Source organism: Lagopus muta, chromosome 13, assembly GCF_023343835.1.
Source record: "Lagopus muta isolate bLagMut1 chromosome 13, bLagMut1 primary, whole genome shotgun sequence".
NCBI classification, from domain to species: Eukaryota; Metazoa; Chordata; class Aves; order Galliformes; family Phasianidae; genus Lagopus; species Lagopus muta.
In genome coordinates, this window is record NC_064445.1 from 12,603,206 (window position 1) to 12,624,995 (window position 21,790).

General features: G+C 47.5%; 2 protein-coding genes across 9 annotated transcripts in view; one reads left to right on the plus strand and one right to left on the minus strand.

Annotated features, from left to right (window-relative positions):
• Positions 1 to 3,062: 3,062 nt before the first annotated feature.
• On the plus strand, positions 3,063 to 14,932 carry FGF16 (fibroblast growth factor 16). Of its 2 annotated transcripts, XM_048959857.1 has the most exons (4): positions 3,063 to 3,361; positions 9,284 to 9,387; positions 13,159 to 13,400; positions 14,263 to 14,932. In XM_048959857.1, exons 1-4 carry the CDS (start codon positions 3,088 to 3,090, stop codon positions 14,357 to 14,359), a joined length of 717 nt encoding a protein of 238 aa, XP_048815814.1. In that variant the 5' UTR covers positions 3,063 to 3,087; the 3' UTR covers positions 14,360 to 14,932. The 2 variants fall into 2 exon arrangements, with proteins under 2 accessions (XP_048815814.1, XP_048815813.1); XM_048959856.1 differs by having other exon boundaries at positions 13,159 to 14,932.
• A 3,664-nt stretch (positions 14,933 to 18,596) lies between these two features.
• Positions 18,597 to 21,790, minus strand: part of ATRX (ATRX chromatin remodeler) — a 75,912-nt gene continuing 72,718 nt past the window's right edge. For all 7 annotated transcript variants that reach the window (XM_048959206.1, XM_048959205.1, XM_048959201.1 and 4 more), the window contains one exon: positions 18,597 to 21,471. In XM_048959206.1, the coding sequence (XP_048815163.1) occupies positions 21,193 to 21,471 (279 nt within the window). In that variant the 3' untranslated portion in view covers positions 18,597 to 21,192. The remainder of the gene's footprint in view (positions 21,472 to 21,790) is intronic.

Consider the following 21,790-nt stretch of genomic DNA (forward strand, 5'->3'; position numbering starts at 1 on the left):
CTGCATAAGCTAGAACACAGCAGAGCAGAAAATTAACTCTGTAACACATGATGCACTGTGATGCAAATGGTTTACAAGTGTCTGCAAGTAATTGCTGAGTGCATAACTGTATTCTATCTCATACATGAAAAAATAGCTAAACATATTTCTTCTTTCAAAGAAGTTATTCTAGATTTGCGTATTCAAAATACATACCTTGTCTCTTCAAACAATACAGGATACAACTCTCTCTCTGCTTTTTCCTCAGCTTAGTAAAAATGTAAACAAACCAGGAAATTAAAGACAAAAAAGAAAAGAGAAAACTACCTTTTCTGCATCCTGTTATGCTTAAATAGAACATGTTGTACCAGGCGGTACAACTTCTCAATAAAATGTATTGAGGACACTTCAAAAGCTGACCATAATCATGGAGAGTTAAGTGAGGAATGTCAGCTTGGATGAGGGATTTCTCTGCTTTTGTTATGCATTAGTTAAGCATAGAGGTTTGTGGTTTTTACTTTATCTTGGATTTTACTGTAATGTAATTGAAATCGTTTGCCTTTTCAGTTTCCTAAGGATTCCTCTAAATGATTGTATGGATTTAGGTTTAAGGATATTGTAACAGACTCAGATCCTCCTGAAGTCAGTGACAGAAGCCTCTGTTGAGCTTGCCCAGTCCTTTGATGAAAAAACTGTTTTTTCCTCTCTATTCAGAATACCCCTAGGATGTACCACCAGACATGTTCATAAACGAGGTGAAATTCTGGTCACTACCAATCCAGAGGCAAAATTCACACTAACTTCAACAAAATCTTGTTTTACAGAAGACTGCATTTGATTGTATCAGGATCATTCATAATATACGGATTTCGTGCATTACATTCACAGTGTTTACAGGATTACGTTCTCAGCAGTTATTCAGCGTTTGGGATGTACACTTCTCTCACTTTCATTAGGCACAGTGTATTTCCCTCAGTCACTCAACCACACCTGAGTCTTCACACAGAAAATGCAGGAATAAAAATACAATCTTTGCTGTGGGGTGCTTGAACGTTGCAGACAGTGTCATGTAACCATACATGACAAATAGCCAACACTCACTTCTGCAGATTTTACTGCCTCGGGAACAGACTATGTTTTAAAAACACCCATGGCTTTAGGCTTCGTGTGTCAAGTTCTGCATCAAATACACCCCTTTTATAGCCAGAGCCCTGACAGGAAAAAACACCCCCACCTCCAATTAAAAAACCAGATCCCTCACCCTTTGCAGATGCACGTGTGGATACTCCATGTGGTAATATCACAATTTCCTTCAGGTCTTCACAACAGAGAACTGCCTGGCCTGTGGGAAAAGGGAGCTATATGTCAGGGGCCTTTCTACCACTGCCCTGGGGCAGATGTGGGGAACGGCGGCTTTGGGGTGAGACCTCCTGAGGGGAAAGACCCTCTGAGGGGGAAGAGATCCCTTGAAGTGAGACCCCTGAGGGGACAGACTGCTGAGGGGAACATTGCTGATGGGGAGAAGACCTCCAGAGGGGTGAGTCCTCATGAGTAGAGCTGCCTGCTGAGGGGACACCCCCGTAGGGGTGACGTGTGAGGGAACAGACCCACTGAGAAGAGACCCGCGGAGGGCTGAATCCTCCAGAGGGGAGCCACCCCTGAGGAGAGGGAAGCTGGCTGAGGGGCAACCCGTAAGGGCAGAGAACAGACCCTCTGAGGGGAAGAGACTTGAAGGGAGCAAGTCCTCCTGAAGGGAACTCAGCGCTGAAGGGAAACACCCACGGAGGCAGGAGAGACACTCGTGAGGGGTCAAAAGAACGCGAGCTGAGGGGAGAGACCCTCTGAGGGGAAGAGACCCGCAGAGAGGTGAGGCTTCCTGAGGTCAGCTACCTGCTGACGGGAGACCCGTGAGGGGAGAAAGCCTCTGATGTGGAGGAGGCTGTCCGACAGAGGACTCGATGAGGTGCGAGTCCTTCCAAGGGGAGAGAACCAACGGGCGGAGAAGAGAACCCTCTGATGTCCCCCTGCGAAGAGCCACCGAGGCTGCGGCACGAGGAGACCCGAGCGGCACAGCCGGTGTGCTCGCGGGTTCTTTGGGGGAACTGCTCATCATTCTTTCCGGCCCACCGCGGGGCACCGCGAAACGAAGGCCGCATCTCCCTCTCCCCACACGCGGGCGGCCCCGCGCAGCGGCAGCGGCGCGAGCGGCAGCGCCGCCTGGCGGGCAGGGCGGAGCGGGGCTGAGGCGCGGACTGGGCGCGGGGCTGAGGCGCGGGGCCCAGGCTTGGCGTTCTCCCTCCCCTCGCGGCTCCTCGTGCCTGACTCCGTCTGCCTGCGGCGGCAGCCGCCGTCACGGATACGGTGTCGGAGGGCCGGGGAGGGCGCGGAAACACCTGTTTCCAACACGAGGAAGGTGGGGAGTGGGCCCGCGGCCGTTCTGGGGAGCGCCCGCCCCGGCCCCTCAGCGCCCGCCGCTCGTAAACCCGCCCGTAAAACCCGCGGGATCGCTTTTCAGAAAGATCGCTTTCGGCGCGTATGCATCCCGCTGAGAAACGCTCCTCGAGCCCCTCTCGTTTCCGCACGGTGCCCTTCGGCGGGGTGCGGGCACGGCCGGACCCGGGGGGAGCGGCCGAGGGTCGGGAGGGGACGGAGCGGGGCGGCCGGGGGTTCTGTGCTTCCGAGCTGCCGAGAGCCGCTGCGCCTCGCTGCAATGTGTAGCATTTTCCTGCCTTTTTTTTTTTTCATAATAAAAGAGGGAGTGAAGCTTTAAAAAAAAAAAAAAAAAAAAAAAAAAAGCCAACCACAAATGGATCGAGAAGAAGGAAAAAAAAGAAAGAAAAAAAACCCCCCACACACAACCCATAGCCAAAGGGGATGCCAGTGAGGTGTGGCTTGCATTTAAATATCCAATATGTCAATGTAAGGGGAGTGTGTACGTATATAAGTGCGGTGTACATCCGAGCGCGGGACACATCCAGGATGGGAGGCGCGGGCAGCGCGGCGCAGGGCCGGGGCCGGCAGCGCGGGGCCGGGCGGCAGCAGCCCGCGCCCTGAGGGCCGCTCGGCGCTCGGAGGCCGCTCCGCGGGGCCGGCCCTGGCCGCGGCCCCATGGCCGAGGTGGGCGGCTTCCTGGGCGCGCTGGACCCCGACCTGCACGGCTTCCCCCCCGCGCTGGGCGGGCTGCCCCTCGCCGACTCGCCCGGCTTCCTCAACGAGCGCCTGGGGCAGATCGAGGGGCGGCTGCAGCGGGGCTCCCCCACCGACTTCGCGCACCTCAAGGGCATCCTGCGGCGGCGGCAGCTCTACTGCCGCACCGGCTTCCACCTGGAGATCTTCCCCAACGGCACGGTGCACGGCACCCGGCAGGACCACAGCCGCTTCGGTAAGGGCGCGGCGCGGCGGCAGGTGCCGGCCCGGCAGGTGCCCGCTCGCTGTCCGGGGCGCTGGAACCGGCCTTTCCCTGGCGGTGCGGGCGCTTTTATTTCCCGTTTGCTGCCTTCCCGGCGTTCACCCCCTCCGCAGGTGCGAGGAACGTGCCTTAGGAAAGAGGGGAAAAAAAAGGCGGAGGGGGGTGCACGGGGTGTGCAGCCGAGCTCTGGCCGTGCCGCTGAAGGTAGCAGCAAAAGAAAGGAGGGAGCACATCGGAAAATGAAATTCCTGGCTTTTTCTTTCTTTCTTTCTTTTTTTCTTTCTTTCTTTCTTTCCTTCTTTCTTTTTCCACCTTTCTTTTGGCCACCGCAGATATCTATGAGCTAATGTGATTTCTCCCCCGTGCATGAATCTCATTAGAAGCGTCTCCCCCGAAGCAGGCAGGGATCAGCTGGCTGGGTTGGTGTCAGAGCTTGGTTCTGGGAGGCTGTTGGAAAGGAGAGGGGAAGCCGAAGGGGACAAATGCTTAGGGGGCCTCTGAAAGGAGAAGATGGAACAGCAGGCAGAGTGCTGTGGATTTACCTTACTGTCTGGGATAAAGCTGGAAGACTTCCGAGTCCGTATCAGTGTCACACAAGAGTAGGGATCTTTAATGAGACCATATGTAATCTTCCAAAAATGCATCCCAAGCCACAAGCGAAGGAGTACAGTAAGTTTGAGCACAGCTGAGAAAAATTCCCGCTATTTCAGCATCTAGTGCAGGTGTCTGGGTAAGCCATCAACAAGTCCCATGCCAGTGATCTCAGCTTTGTTGTCAACAGGTTGCAAGAAGTGTTCGCGAGACTTGTTACAGTTTTCAAGCGATTTAACTCCTTGCTGAAGGGAATTCTTTTTTTGACTTTAATGTTTGCAATCAGTCCTCTCTGATTCTTCAGGAACACTACTGCTGATGCTGCAGTTGTTGTTAGTTTAAGGCAGGTTTTTGGAACAATTGGAAAAGCTTATCTGCGAACTGTGCTTTTCCATAAACACCAGGTGTGTGTGTGTAGCGTGTCCTTGCCTAAATCAACAAGAAAGTCATAACCTGCAGGTCAGAGTAAGGTACTAATAGGCTCATGGGGCAAGTGTTCTTTAATTACCCCCGAAAGACACATATCTTTAACCTTTTAAAAGAAACTGAAAGCAAACCCATGGCATCTGTTTGCTTTTTAGTTTAATCTGCCACGTAGCCTTTATATCAGTTCTTTTTACCTATCTCTATACAGTAAACTGTTTCAGATGGCAGTGCTTCTCTCAGTTCCATTTCTTTAAAAGCTGAAAGCATTTCCAAACAAACTTTGGAAAAATGCATTAAACAGGCTAAAACTTTTCATGAATTTTGCGCACTTAAGCTTAAGTCACACAGTGTGTTCAATAAATTGAAACACTGGCATTCCCTAAGTGTTTTAGCAGTCAGCATCCAGCTACGTAAACTAGACCAGACTTCAGATATAAAATATTATAGTTTTCTGCTTCAGGGTTTTCCCAAAGGCAGTGTAAAATAAATAGTTATTTGTTGTAATTGCATGACAAAGCCCCAAAGGATTAGACTGGAATCCTCATGTTCAGATAAAGTTGGACTGAACCTCGCTTCAGCAGAGACTCAAAGCAATAACGTATTGGCACACAGTGTTCACCATCTGCGTTCAGTAGCCATGAATATTTAAATTCCAATGTTACTGGTATGGTTCATATTAGGATGTCATGTATCAATGCATTCCTAAATTTTGCATGCAGCAGTCAGAAAGCAGTAACTTATTGCAGAAATAGGCAGCCTGCATGATTCTGGGGAACTACAGAACTACGGGTAGAGAAGTTTTCAGGGTAGCAGTTTAAAGCTGCCTGAAGTCTAGGGGCACCTGGGGAAATAGAAATCCATTATGCTGGCTTGGTGGATCTGGCACACGTGGCTGGAAGGTGCTCCCAGATCACATCAGCATATTACTCATCCATGCTTGTTCCACAGATGGCTCCTTGGGATGCCACAGTAAAGGCACGTATCCAGCTGCAGATGGGATGTAGGTGGGAACTGGACTTTGTATCCCCATCTCTGAGTGCTGGAAAGCATTCAGGAAAAAGACAGACAGTATCTGCACCCTCCCATGCGCAGCCAGCTCTGAAGTTACCAGACTTCCAGAGAAGTCTTCCAGAAAGGAAAAGAATGAGCCAAAGCCCTGGTAATGCAGAATAGAGGGACGGATTCATTTGTACCTCAGATTTCAAGGCATACACTCATGGGACACAGGAAAAGTAGCAGCAGCATCTGCCCACAATGCCTGAGCAATCACAGTAACCACTGCCTCTCATCTGTCGATTGGAGCTTTCTGATGTCACACCTGTCTTCTGGAATGTGACACTTTATACTAGTAAAAATATAGATTCATATGAGAACTCAGCGTGCAGCTTATTTTTCCTAGAAGAAGCTTAGTGCAGGGTGAAGCCCTCCAGGACCATTGGAAGAAAGCTCTTTTAGATTAAGTGAGTGCCCAAATGAGTTCTCTGAACTGGAAGTTCCATCTAAGCCATTCCAGAAAAAAAAGGGAGGCATTTTTAAAACCATGTCTGTTCTCACTGCGTCTGCTAGTGACCTTCCTGTATAAGGAAATAAAGGATGGTCAAAGGCTGGAGAGGGTTTGGACTGACATCGACAGCCCTGTGAGAAGAATCCTGAGAAGAAAAGTGAGATAAATTCTCCAGGGAAATCTCTGCCATCAGGAAGCACTCGTTTTCTGCCTTGTGTCTGTTTTACACCAGCATTCAACAGGTGACTCCAACAGCGCTACTCTTCACTACAAGTGAAGGGAAACAGCCTCGAGTTTGTACTGGAGACTGATAAAGGGAGAAAAACAAAGCTCTCCTTGGGTACAAATCCGGTAACAGACCCGTAACAGAGTCTCTTAGAAAAGCCAGTGAAACCTCCGGAGAAGGTTTTGCAGTAGATTTTGACATTCAGACTCTTGTGCACCTGTTATGAACAGTTGTTGAGGTTTTTTAGCCAAAGCTTTGAGTTTGTAGACATTAATACAACATCTGAGGTTGTTTCTGTAGCCCCACTCATCAATATAGTTGTGTGTGAAGAGACAGGTGCAAGGAGCTGAATTGTTCTTTGAGGGATAGTTTATAGTAATGCGAGAGCGTGGGTCTGGCTGCGACAGCGCTTGGGAGATTATGGAGTGCTTTGGTGTTAAATGAATCCAGTTGGAGTCTTAATCAAATCTCTCCGAATATCATCTAGAAAGACTCAAAGAACAAGCAGGATGAATAATCAAAGCATAAAAAATGAGGCGAGTCCTGGGGGAAGGGAAAAAGAGAAAGGGAGGAAAAAAAGTTTAAAAAGAGAGGTCTACCACCAAGACACGCTGCTACAATTCGAAAGAAAATTCTCCATCTGGCTCCAATGGCTGCTCTGTGTGTTACTGCAGATCACATGTAGGAAGCTGCAATTTTGCCTGGTAATTGGAGTGAGTTAAGGACAGGGTGGATATCTGCCCACATTTTTTCAGCCTTCGCTCTATCTCCTGACTTTTGTGGGTTTAAGATACGTTCTTAATGCTATTTCAACATAGTTATCTTCAGCGCACATCTTTCAGTGCCGCTCTGAGATCAGAAAAAGGGAGTATTACAAGTGATGTTGTCAGAAGAGATCGTCACAGGCCCACCTTGAAGAAATCTCTTTCACAAGAACGGCAAGCACTGACCTCATCTGCTCCAGATGAGAGGTGTCTCCCCCACTCAGAGAGGGGGGTCACTGCTGCTCCTGGGTCGCCCATACCAAGTCAGTGGATTCCTGGGTTCAGGTGCCACAGACAAGCAAGCTTGTGGGTATGCTCACAAAAAGCGATCTGTTTTCCTTCCTTAATCATCCCTCTGTTCCTAAACAGGATGAGGAACATTTTCCTGCTTCCTAGGCATGAGAGAAGGTAAATTTAAAAAAAGAAAAAAACAGTTTTGCTGAGAACTACATTTCTGCCTATCTACAGCTCTCCAGATACCAGATATTTTTCACTTGATCATTGACTTGTCAGCAGCCTGGGAAACAGTCTGTTTCTAGGTATCCCTGTGGTCCTTTCCCCCATAGTAGTTTTTACTTTATTCTTCTGAATAATGGTACCACTATTCAAAAAGAGGGGAGTGAAGTTATCATTATTCAGAAGCAGCAGCTGACATCATGTCTGTAGTACAGGTGGAACATGGAAGTGCACAGCAGTTCAGTAACCTGCTCCATGTTTCAGGAGTGGTGGGTAGCAGAAGCAGATGAAAACTTTCATTCTGCACATCTTCCCTCCCGTGTAGACCATGCTTCTCAGACATGAATACCCAAAGCCAGATGCAATATGAGCAGAGCCAGATCCTGGTTTGCCTGCCTGGCTTGTGAAGGCACTGCCTGCTCCTGGCAAAGAGTCCCCAGGGGAGAAGGAAAAGGAAGGAGTCAGCTCTCCAGAAAGCCAATAATTCTGGATCCTGCTGGAGAGGCTTGAAGGAAACAGAGGACGTCTGTGAAGACTATGCTTGCTTTCTGCTTCAGAGGATCAAATAGGCAATGCATTGATCACCACGAGCCCGAAGGAGGACAGGTTATCCTGCTCTCAGCGTGGCTGAGCATGCATTTCAGCTGGGAAAATTTCTGCACTGATCTAAAAAGCATTTTCTGTTTGTTTCCCTGCTTGTTTCAAGGAATTCCAGTTCTTAAGTCCATATTTTGTCCCACTGTGCAGCACCTGCTGGCTGCAGGGAGTGCTGGATCAGACAAGCAAACTGAAGAGTAGTAGGCAAGGCAAAAGGAGGACAGAAGGCCTGACAAGAGGCAGAAAGAGGAATTCTTGCCCCTCGCACGGCTGCCGGAATCTGCCTGACAATCTGCTCTGAGCAAAGGTGTCCATCGGCATGGATCTGCCCTATATTTAGGTGGTGACACGGTTACCCTCTGAAAGTCACCACATCCTCACCTGACCAAGCAGAAGATACATTTCCAAAGCTGAGAGCTGACTGCTGCTGAAGTCAGCCGGCTCAGGTGGCTGTGTGTCATGAGGTGATTTTAGACCAAGGCATACATTTAAGAGGATCAGGAGGTAACCTGATCGGAGCAGTAAGGGGCAATTGCTCAGGACTGGGCATTTTGGGAGCTATATTAAGACACCTGGAGCCGAGCTAAAGGTTAGAGCAACTTTGTCCTCTTCAATGGAGGAGACATCTCTCCTGTTCATTAGACATGCCTGGGACTTCTCTGAAGTTTGAATAGAGCAGACGTGGGGTGGAGGCAGGTTCATGGGGTGGGGGGGGGCATTTCCAGCCAAAAAGATGCCTGGGAGGAAGAACCAGCAGCTCCCCAGCACCGAAGCTGCAAAGGAAGGTGCCTTTCAACCCGTGTATATGTGAAATTTGGCTTTATCCGTGACATCTCTACACATTTGGAGATAGCAAGTAGCTCACCGGAGCTGCAGGAACAGGGAAGCCCTCACAGACACCTCTTCAGTGCCTGTTTCCTTATTACTATTGTAATGATTACTTTAAAGTCTGTGGGACTGTCTTCTCTTACCAGAAGCCCAGCGGGGACAAGGGTCACTTTGCTTTTGTTGGAGAAATCCCAAACACTAATCAGGCAAGCACAAATGTCTGTCTTTTTTGTGTATGTGACAAAAACAATAGGTGAGCAGTCCTTTTCTCGTTAGGAAAGGTAATTCCTCTTCAAAAAACCAAGTTCATGATGCTGGGGAGAAATGGATTAAAAACTTACCAGACTGCATGCATGCAGGAGTGTAGATTTAACAACTGTGCAGTTATGAATAAAGCAGGGTCTTTGAGACGCTTTATAGCTGGAAAAGCTGTTTTGTGTTTGTCAGCTGGGCCTTGTGTGGGTTTTATCATCTGTGTGATTTGCTTTGCTGTTCTGTTTCAGGGATTTTGGAGTTCATCAGCCTGGCGGTGGGGCTGGTTAGTATCCGTGGGGTGGATTCAGGACTCTACCTCGGCATGAACGAGAGAGGCGAGCTGTATGGGTCGGTAAGTTTAAGGTCTTGTGAATGCAACTCTGTGTAAGAGACGCAGCAATATGGGCTGTGAGGCTTCACTGGTGTCACAAGCTGTGCCTGTCCCAGGCCTCTGATGCCCTTGGGATGCGGCGTGCTTCCGTCTCACCCTGTTATTGTGTAAGTGACAGCTGTGATGTATGGGGTCACAGGGAGGGGGACACACGCTGTGATGGTCCGTGTTGTGGTGCAGCCCCTGAAGCGCTGCACACAGGCACCATTTGGGGCAGTGCCTGGAATGCTGTGGGGTTCGCTGTGGTTCAGCCTTTCAAAAACAGGACAGGAATGGTCAATTAAAGCTGGGTATTTGGAAATTTTGCATAAAACTAGGTGCTGATGGTGTGGTTTCATGATTAACATCAGCTTTATTGTCCACATGATAGGGATCTGCATGTATCTGCAGATCTGACATTTATATTATAGCTCTCTAATGGAAGCTGGAAGTGCGGTCTGAGTGTTGTTTTTGTTATAACATTCTGTACAACCCCTTCTGGGAGTCTGGGGGAGTTTCTCATAACTATCTGGAAGTGCCCTTTCAAGACTAGAGTTTTCTGTGTTTTGCCAAAAGCCACATGTAAACTTCTTGTTAGTTTCATTCAACACAAGCTCCTTAATACCTATAAAATCTTCCCTAGCATCACCTATAGGATACTCTGCCTCATTCGGGACTGCTGTAGGATACACAAAGCAGAAATACCCTGTTTCCAATCCAGGCTTAGAGGGGAAGTTTGTTTGTCATTTGCTTCCTTGACTTGGGATATGCCTTAGAGCTGGCATTCCCTGCTCTGGCAAGCAGCTCATGCTACTATAGAACCAGAAGAAATACACTTTGCTGCTTTTCTGCCCAACATTAGAGAATTTGTATTGGCCTTTATCCACCCTAAGCTAGTCCCAGAAAGAGTGCATCTGCTGGGGCTTTGCTGGGTGAAAGAAACAGCTGCATGCAGAGCAAGCACTGTGCAAAGGTGGGCCAGGGCTGCAGGGAAGGGGAGCTCTGCTGGCATTATAGTCAAAATGTTGCATCTTACTAGCTACATTTAATTAACCTAAAGGTTAATTTAATTCTAATTATTTAACTCAGTTCAATATAAAATAATTATTTTTAGCTAGCTAGAAGGATTCACTTCTATTTTGAAAACTTAGTTGCATTCTAGGTAGTTTTCACTAGTGTAAATTTTCTGTTTGATGCACTCTGTGTGTTTTTAGTCCAGATGCCCAGCACTTCTACTCCAACCCATCACCCACGTGTGGTTTTTTTAAAAAGTGTCTTTCAAGATCACAGCACTGTGCTGGGTGAAGATACAGATTTTTAAGGGCAGATCACAGTGAATTTAAAGTGAAATAAAATAAACCACTTTTAAGCCAAAGTGGAAGGCACGTACTTCCTCTAACCAAGTCAGATTAGTCTCAAGGAGTAGAAATTGAAACCTGTGTACTGTGCATATAGAGAAGCCTTCAGATAAACTCTGCATAGAGAACAGTAACAATAAACCAGGAGTTACTGTCATCTTTTCTTCTCCCATTCCCATCTATTGAGACTGCTGCAGTCCCCTTTGCTACTTTTGAGACACAGGTGCTGAATTTTATATGAGAGAATCAAGGACTAGCATGGATTGTTAACCCTTCTTTATCCACTTCACTACTTTAATAACATCTACCCTAAATAAAAAGTGCAAGACAGATAAAAAGTCACCAGGATTCCATAAAACAGCACAAATATTTTAAACCACACTTCAGAAATCAGAGCTCAACCTACAACTACGCAGCAGGACCACTGTTCAGTTGCACTGTTACACTGCAAGGTTGTTCAGTAGATCCTGGAATTGCATCTTTTTAACTCATGCCTGCCAAAAATGAGGGCACAAATTTGCTTTTATCCTTTGCTTTCAAGCCCTGCAGTTCTGATCATGAACCAACAAACAGAGTTAATTAAAATTGAGGACCTGTCTTAATGCTACATCATAGAAATAACAAAAATAGAATTTTACAGCACAGGAATTCTGGAAGCAGAATTGGCCTTAAGATGTAATTATGGGAGCTCTGTCATTGCATCTTGTACATGAAACGCACCAGGCAGTCGCATTAGCATTACAATGGTATTTTAGGAGGCTGCAGTGGAATGGTATCTGTAAGATTTCAGCAAGTTCACTTTTTCCTTCCATGCCCACTTTGCACGCCCTGTGTGCTGGATTAGCAGTGTCAAACACCAATGCTGCTCCTATGGGGACAAAGCTCCCCGGTACCCACGTCCCAGCCTTTCTGTTACACTGACACCAACTGAAGAAGTGCTAGGAGAGCACATGCACTGAGGACATCCCAGCACTGGGAAGGAAAAAAAATTACATCCTGCAGTCACCTCAGACTCTGAAAACATTTCATGCCACCACAGTTCCACCAAGCAACCCCAGAGAAGCAGGCACCACACGGGGACAAGGCAGCAGCACTGCTCTTGTAAGGCAGCAGCTTCCCATGTGTGCTGAGTAGGTGCCATTCTGGGAGAAGGGGGTAAGCCACATTCATTCATAGGTCTGGGAAGAGAAACCTGCAGTTCCCCAGATCTCAGGTGATGAGAGCTGTGGGGTTGGCTCTTGGAGGACTCACATGTTACCTCAGGGTTGATTTAATTAGCAGCAAAACATTCAAAACAGGTTCTGAGTGCAGGTGAGCTCCTGTATCTTATTACAAAACGTCTACTGCAGGCAATAAAATTTACTTAGCACTTAGCACAGCACAGATAAGACACATTCCCTACCTAAATAGTTTACTGTGTGGGTACAGTGTTTGTAATATTAGAACATCCTACGTCTGCAGACTGCCTTTCATCTGGAAGGCCTCCAGAGCCCCTCCCAGGCCATCACACAGGGGACACCGGGTCCTCACTGGAGCACAGCCCCAGAGCATGGAGGGAGCGAGAGGAGCCCACGTGGCATCTGGGTGATGGGCAGTGCCTGAAAGCCATCACGTGCTGCTGTTCCCTGGGTGAGGGTCGGAGGGGCTGTGGCTGTGTGACAGCCGTGGCGCCCATCCCTGCGCCCAGCATGGGCTGCCTCAGCCGCGCACTGGCTCTGTGCCGCTGCTGGCACGCGCTCATCGCATCACCTATCGCCGCCGTAAATCTTCCCAGGTTAGGCATCCAGACCTCCCCGAGTCTTGTTATGGCCTCACATCACAGCTATCTGCTGCTTCAGAAGATGAAAGGCCTGAGGAATGCTTTCATTCATGTTACAGTGTGTATTATTTTATTATGTGCCTTGAACTTTCAAAGTGGCACTCGCCGCTGTTTAAATCATTCCAACGCAGCGCAGTCTGCTCCTGCCGGGAGGTGCCCCTTCCACAGAGCACATTTGCTGCGTGCAGCCCTGCGTGGGCACCCCCTGCACAGCACACAAATGCTGCCGGTCCCACAGCAGTCTCCACATTTACACCCCATTGCAGACACCTGGCTGCCATGCTCAGAGTTTTGCAGCAGCCTTGTGTTGTTTCTAACGGCGAGCCTTTGCAAAATACACCTTCTCCTTCCATCTCCTTCCTCCTCCTCCTTCAAAGGCCTTTGAGTCCAGGCACGTGCCAGTTTCTAGCTCTCACCCACAGGAATCATCCCTGGCAGCACAGTCTCCATTCTCAGGGCAGCCAGCAGCAGGTAGCTAAGAAAACCATAGAATAATAAAGTGGAAGAAATAGCAAGATTTTTTCTTTTTTTTTTTGACACGTATCTTTTTCTTCTCCCACCTCTGCCCCAACGCAGAAGAAGCTCACAAGGGAATGTGTTTTCCGAGAGCAGTTTGAAGAGAACTGGTACAACACGTACGCCTCCACGCTCTACAAGCACGCGGACTCGGAGAGGCATTACTACGTGGCTCTGAACAAGGACGGCTCCCCCCGCGAGGGGTACAGGACTAAGAGACATCAGAAATTCACTCACTTTTTACCAAGGCCCGTGGACCCTGCTAAAATACCTGCAATGTACAGAGACCTCTTCCACTACAGGTGATGTTTCCTGCAGCTGCCCTATCGATGTACATACTTGGGCTCCCAAGCTTCTTCCCAGAGCACTATATTAATAGTCATTCCATCATTCCTGTAAATGTAGATGACATAGGAAAGCACTTACGTTGAATCCAGACACTGCTGTTCCTCCTTGTTTCACGTGTATATCAAACCTGGGTTATTTATGGGGGTGGGGATAGGGGAAGGGAGGGAACCCTACATATAATCTTTCATTTTTGTTCACTTTCTTTACTTGGTGGCTGTAAGAGAGGCCAAATAGTCAGTGTTATGGTTGCTTAAAAGAACAAACAGGCAAGCAAACTTGTTAACCAGGGAAAAAAATAAACCAACTAGAATTCAAGGGAAGGAAGGAAAACTAAAGACCACAGAACTGCTCCAGATGCCTCTGATAAGCTCGGGATGGTTTCTGGCTAAGAAGCAGCCTTTCAGATGGCACCCTGCTGCAGCAGCCCAGCAGCTTGCTACACGGATGATACTACGTGGACTGGTCCTGGTGTGTGGGGTTTTTCCTGCTGTTGGGGTGGGAATGGGGTGAGGAACATTATTCAGATGTAAGCATGGATACTGTGCATAGGGACAAAACTATTTATAAAATGTATATGATATTTATTTTATATATTTATTTATTTCAAAATAATTTTATTTTTAATGAAAGATGCTATGACCGGATTTTCATCAGGAAGAATAAGGTCCTACTGAAACAGGAAAAAAAAAAAGAGTTTTAAGAGCTTATTGGCAATAAAATTGTCTTTATATTGTAGATTTCTTGCTAGCCCTTTTTTCTGTTTGGCACTCCATAACCCAGTATTTTCTGATTGATACGAACACCATCTACAGAAAGGCTTTGGATGGTAAAGGTAAATTTTATAAACTGGTACAAGGGAAACATCAAATGTGCAGCTGGAATGGAGCTGGTAAGCGTGAGCCCACTGGAATGAGTGGCTGCACATCCAACAAACCCTGGAACTGCAGATCCGGTCCTGTGAGGCAGCAGGGACAAAAGAGGTCCTCAGGCCAAGCACCAGCACAGTGCAGCCCACGAAGACCCAGATGGGGTTGCTCAGGAGCTCGCCTCACTGCTGCGCAGAAAGGAACCTCGCTGGCACAGCCAGCGCCCTCACGTCCTTGCTGGGGCTGTCCTTACCACAGCTTCATTTCTCACACCACGGTTTCTCAGCCTCCACTTTGCAAAGCCGTTTGAGTGAAACTTCAGCCTCTTCAGCTCTACTCCCCACGTTCCCAGAAGGAACAATCCGGCTTCTTCATAGCCCACGTACTGCTAGCGAGGCGGCCGCTCTGGGGCCCGGTGCTCCTGGCCACCTTCTGTCCTCTCTGCCACCTCCCACGTCCCCGCTGCAGCATTTGCTACCCAACGTCCCAGCCGGTGCCGCAGCTGTCACAGACAACAGTCTGCAGATTGCAATGAAAAGATTAAAGGAGCTTTACCTTGAATGATCTAGACATGGAGGAATTTAATCCCGTGTTTGAAATAAAAAATGTTTATTTACCTTTTTCCTCTGAGTCATTGCTGAAACATCTAATCCTCAGCAGCCATGTCAGGAGCACGATCGTTCACAAAAAGTGTCCTAAAGTGTACTTTTGACCTTAGCAAAGGGAAAACTCAGCTCTCCAGCTTCACTTTGCAGCCTTTCTGCCACCATCCTGGCAGCACCGTCTGCATCCTGCTGGTGCTCCTGGCTGTCTGGGGAGGCAAATCCCAGAGGGGCCACTGAGGGAGGGGGCAATGACCCTCCCTGCTGGCTGTCTGCAGCCAGTGATTTCCTTTACACCTGAAGATAAAGTTAATGCTGAAGATGCTGTTTCTCATCTTCACAAATGAAGGTAAAACCTGATCTGAGCAATGCCAAGTACGTGCTTTTTGACAACCTGAAAGAGATTTGATTTGGACCACGCCACTGAACTGGTCCTCCAACGTCAGGATCCAGGATCAGACTTGGAAGGAGGCTCCTGCTGCAAAGGGACACACGGGCGCAAGAGCGACGGCACAGAACTCCTTTTTGGGATCCGGGTTCAAAAAATAGCATTTGTAAGCAGCAAATCTGCAAAGAATTCACTGAAAACAGCTTTGTAGAGGTCGGTACCATTTCTCATGTGGGACATTCTTTAGGGGAAATTCAGCATTGTTTAATCCCACTGTAATGGTTACTTCCAGCAGGAATTTACTGAGTTAGGTTCTGGTTCAGCAAAATACTTAAACGTATGAGTAATGTGACTGTACTGGGACCTTAGCAGCAGCAGAATCGATGACCACAGACTTTGACTGCGCTCTGAGTTGCAGAGGGTGCAGCCGGCGACGCACAGCATGTGCAATACTTCCCTTTCCCTTTGTGTGTGCATGAAGACACACTCACTCCTTGCACACTGAGGCAGAGCTGACCACCTTCCCCCTCAGCCATCACCCACAGCCACTCATCCTGCCAACACCCTGCTTGGCACACGCTTTGGCAAACTTCAGAGATGTTGTTCCTCCTGCACAGCCTTGTGCCTGTTTTTGTTCCCACCTGAGAGGGCTGTTTCACACACAAAAACCCACAGATCTGAAAACACAACCATAAACAGAGCAAAGGACGTGGTTTTTTAGCAGTTCTCCAATTGGAGAAAGCTGGGCACGTAATAATTGAAACTTTATCCTGGGAACAGCTGTGTAAAGCAGGAAAGAGGAGGTCAGCAGCAGTCGGATGGTTTCCTGAGTCTCACTACAGAGGGGTGCAGACATGGAGGAAAACTCTCAGCATGAGGCCAGAGCAGCACTGAGCGCACTGCAGCACAAACCTGGCTTTGGGGTGAGCCAAGGTGTGGGGACAGCTGGGAGGAACAAATGGTGACTCCTAGGTGGCCTCAAGGACATCCTCCCAGTGACCCTGCTGCCGGCGGCTTGGGGCCACCCAGTGCCTCTGCAGGAGAGAAGTGGAGGGGATTTGCCTCCCCTACAGAACACAATGGAGAGCCCAAAGCTCCATGGCAAGTCAAGAAAGTCTGCTGAAAGGTGAAGAAGGTGCCCTTCTGGCTGTGCAGGGCAGAAAGAGACGTGCTACCGCTGCCAACAGTGGCCAACATAATCATGAAAGGACGCTTGGCAACGGCACATCCCCGAAGGAGAAGGGCCAGATTGTTGTTGTTAGCAAGGAACGGACACCTGCATCCCTCGGGCAGTGCCGGTGGGAGAAGAGAAGCCTGGGACCTGATCTGAAGGGCGATGTCCTCTCCCCCATCCCAGCAGCTGGAGCTGACTCCTGGACTGGAGGGTTTGTTGAATATTGGCCATCTTGATGGCAGGAGCAGTGTGCAGGGCAGCGTCTGCCTGTCAGTCCAGAAAGCTTCACGAGGACAAAGGCACTGCGAGGAAATAAAGTGAGATTACTGAGTGCTCCCCCCAAGCCACAGGACACTGAGAACACTAAGGGTAGTAACTGCGTTACCTGGTGCCTCTGTGCCATTTATCAGCCCACAGATGTGGGCAAATCACTTCTCCACACACTCCGGTGAACAGAACGCTTGCCAAGAGCTGGCTGGAAAATCACTGGGTCAGAAGAAACACGGGGGTGACACGTGCTGAAAGTAATTCTCATTTTGGGGCAAGCATACATTGTAGGTTGATGCACTTCTTCAAATGCTGCCGGCATTGGGGCAGCCATCCCAGAGAGCCCTCCAAAGGGCAGGGCAGCTCCCTTGGGGAAGCACTCTGTGGCCTAGGCTGTACAGATGCAGCCCCTGATCCTGATCTTAAGGTAAAGTCAAAAACATCTGCAGTCAGGTGGGCAGAGCAATCAGCACAAGTCAGCACAACAGCCGCGATCCGCGTGGCACCAGCAGCCGAAGTGCTGCCCCATTCGGGAATGAGAACGAAGTCATACAGCAGGACTTCAACCAAGCAAGTTGTGCAAGACTTTGTGTTTCTCTCAAGGCAAGGAACTGCTCTGGAGCTGTGAATTCTCACCATGGGAACACAAAGCAAGTAGTTCTGTGCCTGTGTTGAGTAGTTTGGTGTCAAAGATCTGCGAGGCCGGACCACTGGGGCATCCTGTGCTCCTCCCTAACCATACCTCACTGTTACCAATGTCACATATCCAAGTGCGGCCGATGACGGTGAGGCACAACAAGCACACATCTCTGCCTGTGCTGCTTCCAGTGGGTGTCAGCAAGGATCCACAGACAACACACACGTTTGTGCAATTCCATTATACAAACAGGCACTGCACTGCAATTAAGCTGAGTAAAGCCCAGGTACCACACACCGTTTCATATTCAGCATCTCCAACAGCTCCAATGCGCAATGTCATTGAGTACAGAACCGAAGGGGCATTTGGAGGTCAGGCTTTGATGGGGCTGAGCAAAATGAGGACATCCTTCCCTCTCTCCCTCCCTCCCTCTCCCCCCTGCACTCAGCCCAGCCCATCTCACCCTGCCCTCAGTCCCTCTGCCCTTCTCCAGCGCAGTGTCCTTTCAACTTCAGCTCTTTGCCAAAACCTTCCTGCACCCCAGCTTCCCAGACACCCCTATGTCACCACGCACAGCAAGAAGGGGGTTCTGACCTGCTGAAAAAATACTTTGTGTTGCTGCTGTGTGGCAACAGCCTGCGTGGAGACAAAGCAAGGTCCTGTGCTGGAACAGAAACAACAGATCCCACGTGCCTCAGGACTCAGACCCTTTGCTGCAGATCTCCTGGGCTGCAGCCACTGAAGGCAGCTCTGCAGACCTTTCTGAGCCACAGCACCTCTAAGCACAGCTGGCTTTCAGCCTTTCACAGCAGCACAGCTCTCCTGAAGCTACAGCGGGGCACGTGAGATTTAATAACTAAGAAAGTAATTAAGAAGTACAATAAAGAGGTTGAAAGACCTAAGTTCATCATTCAAATCAGAGGAAGCAGAACTTCCCCTTGCGCTTAGTGGTTTATCTCTGCTGGGCGACACCTCGCTGCTCGTGGCTTCTAACAGACCAGTGCAGAAGGCACTGCTAATGCACACAAGCTGGAAAGCTGTCCCCTCAGCTGCCCTCCCTAACAATTAACATCCACGTCCCATACCAGGAACCTCACTGAGGCAGAACACGAGAGCTTGACTCGCAGCGCAGCACCAGTCCGCAGTTCTCAGCAGATGAGATCTCAGTCTACGTGGAGATGATGCGGAACTGCAAACGTAGCACAAGGCACATAGATGTATTTTGGTCACTTTATTAAATGAGATATTAAATAGTTTAAGGTTCAACTACTAAACAGCACTTTGAATGGTGAAAACACAGATACTTGATTCATACTTGAATGCTTCTCGTCCTTTAAAAACACATCTCCAGTCCTTATATATATTACAAAACAGCCTTATAGGAAGAGGTGACACCTTTTCTATAGTACTTAAGATATTTAATACAGAACTGAAAAGCCATCTAATAGAAACAAAGGCAAGTCTTCACAGCTGTATGATTTCAGCAGCCAAAGCTGGTTGATGGACTGAAACATTACTATACAACTGGGACAAAACATATACAATATCACAATACTAAGCAAAAACGCTTTACATCCAAAGGAATAAACAGGTTACAAAATGTGGAGAATTTAGCAGGCAAAATTGTATTACAAGCAACATTTTTATTCGCCGTCTTAAGCCATCTCATCTAGTTAAAACATCTAAAACAAATATAAAAATGAGCTTTTTGTTATCTTACTGATGTATGTTCTGTCTTTAAATATTTGTTAAAGCTTGATGTTATACTCAAAGCACGTTGTTATGCAGCTAAAATGTCAAGTGAGAAACATGTATGCAAAGTGGTCCAAGTTTTACTTCAACGCTTATCTCAGCTTTCTTCTTATGCTTCTGTTATCCATAGTTTTGTCCAGAATGAAAAAAATGTGCCGTTAAATGTTGCCTAAAACTTCCACATTTAAGTCTTTTGAGTTACTGTAAAACTCCATTGAACATTCCCAGGTTTGGTAGAAGATACTTCTCTTATTCAAGACGCATAGGAACATCAGTGAGAGTTGCCCAGAGTACATTTGCCTTCAAATGTTTGTCTCAAAGTCTCACATTCGCATTTCTTCTAGTGTGAATACACCTGTTTTTGCTCCCTTCCCCCCACGTTAAACCTAACAGTAGAGCTGGCAAAGCTCCAGAACACAGGAGAGGTTCATTTGTGGCATCTTGTAACAAAGAGTCCGATGGCAACGTCAGCCTTTGCAACAGAGCAGAGAAACTGTCCAGACCACAAACCAAGTTTTGATCACGACAGGAAATATCACGTAAGATTTGCATATTTAGATGCAAAAGAAATCTGTTCATCCAGGTCAATTAAGTTCCGGAAGCCAGAACAGTTTTAGTTCATGTCAGCAAGCCAGAAGATCCAGCAACACCTACAGCAAATCCATCTGCTCCTCCAGCATTCTCTCTCTGTTCCCTGTACTCCGTACACCGTTGCCTCAAATGCTTCCGTCCTTCACTCCCAAATTACAAACGCTTTTATTCTGTGGGGGAAGAGCCAACCAAGCTATATTCAAAAAAGCCCTGTTTGGGTTTAGTTAGATCTCCATGAGCACAAAAACTGTGGCTAAAGAGAGTGCTAATGATATATAATAAACCAGAAGTTCATCTGCAGTCTATGTAAAAACAAAAGAATCGAGCTCTTTGTGTACTAAGGTATGTTTTCACACAAACGAAAGGGAAGGGAGAGGAGTGCATAACCAAAACTGTGATGTAGCGGAGGAAAAGTTATTCCTCTGCCCTGGTACCTTGGGAAGCTGTGAGAGCCCCTTCCAGTGCCAAATCAGCAATGGTTGTGCCATTTTAAAGTTGATGGCGTAACAGGGTTTGCCCCTGCCCACCACCAGTATTCCAACCCCCCAAAAAAACAGGAATTTTGTTTTCTTGGCCTGTCTCCCGCTGTTGGCAAGCAGAAGAGACAGCAGCACCAGCAATAAGGAGTTAACAGAAATGTGCTTTGCACTGGACTCCGCAGAGAAAAAGGAAAAACACCTCCAGACCACCAGCTGCTATTCCATCACGTAAAACTGAAAATAAAAAATGGCAGAAGACTGAGGAAGATCACCCTTCTTCCCCAAGTCACTATTTAAGGCTGTACACACACAGTTTCTATATAACTGCGTGACTTACAAGTTTCAGAGCAGTAGTACTTAAGAATATTGCACTCATTTGTTTCAGAGTGTTTTCAGTTCCTATGCTCCAGTCAGCATAGATGATACAGTATGAGTCCAGACCTCAGTCAAAAGGAAGCTGAATTATTTCTGTTACAATATTCCCACTAACTTTAAGAAATGGGTAAGCAGAAAAGTATTCCATAATTTGAGGAATCAAGTCTAATCAAGAACTCAGCTGTGCACAACTCACATATGGTATACTGAAACGTACAGACCTGCAGTCCTTCCTAAGCTTCTCAAATCTGATGATAGCTTCACAGCTACTGAAAGCAAGCATAGGAGTTTAGACAGGAAACCTGCGGAGATACTACTGTTATGGGAGCACTTGTTTTCACTGAAAACAACTTGGCATCTCCTGTACTCAACATATGTAAGAAGATTCTAGGCAACATCACTGACAACAAGGGAAAACATTGTCCTACTTAAACAAAGCTGAAGCACTAATATGGAACATGGCATTTAAGGGGACCAACCAAACTTTTTTTTTTTCATTTCTTTTCTTTTTTTCTTTTTTTTTTTTTACAGTTGAGTTCTGTTAAGCCATTGATTCCTAAAAAAATAAAAGTTCTTTCTCTGACTTTAACAATCCTTTAGGCTTTTAGTGCAAAATCACATCGATTTCCCTTGGGAAGGCCCTGCATTTTTGCCTCTCATTGGGGGTGGTGCTCGCTGTAAAGGCGGCGGCTGCATACCACCAGACACTGACTGATACATTCCTCTCATATCTATCTGTTGGTAGTTGGAAGGATTCATGATTAAATTTGGAGGCTTTGGCATCATGAGATGACTCATTGCTGTTTGCTGGTAAGACATGTGCTGTTGTTGCTGCTGATTGTACTGCTGCTGTAGTCTTCTGTTCATGAGTATCCTCTGAACACAACTGATCAACTGTGAAGGGAAAGCAGAGCTGTTAGAAGTCACGACCTGCCTCAACGCTGCAAGTATCAAGTTCAGAGTTAAAATCAATTTGTTCAGGATCGCATGGCTGAATGAAAAAGCACTATTGTTATCACCATCACTAATGCGATGGTATTCACCAGCTGATTGCTGCAGAAACCATTTAGTAACACCATTTAGGGCTAAGTTTTCTTAATGATTTGCCTATTGCATTTCATACCACGTTTGGGCAAGTTCCTACTTGCACTATCCTGTGAAATGACTCCATAGAACAAATTACAGCTTTTTTTGTCAGGTATTATTTATCAGC

Excerpts from the sequence above, each read along its gene's own strand:
- FGF16 (XM_048959857.1), top strand. The coding sequence starts at position 3,088 with ATGGCCGAGGTGGGCGGCTTCCTGGGCGCGCTGGACCCCGACCTGCAC. Across the intron at positions 3,362-9,283 it reads GCAGGACCACAGCCGCTTCG|GGATTTTGGAGTTCATCAGC; the intron begins GTAAGGGCGCGG and ends GTTCTGTTTCAG. Across the intron at positions 9,388-13,158 it reads GAGGCGAGCTGTATGGGTCG|AAGAAGCTCACAAGGGAATG; the intron begins GTAAGTTTAAGG and ends GCCCCAACGCAG.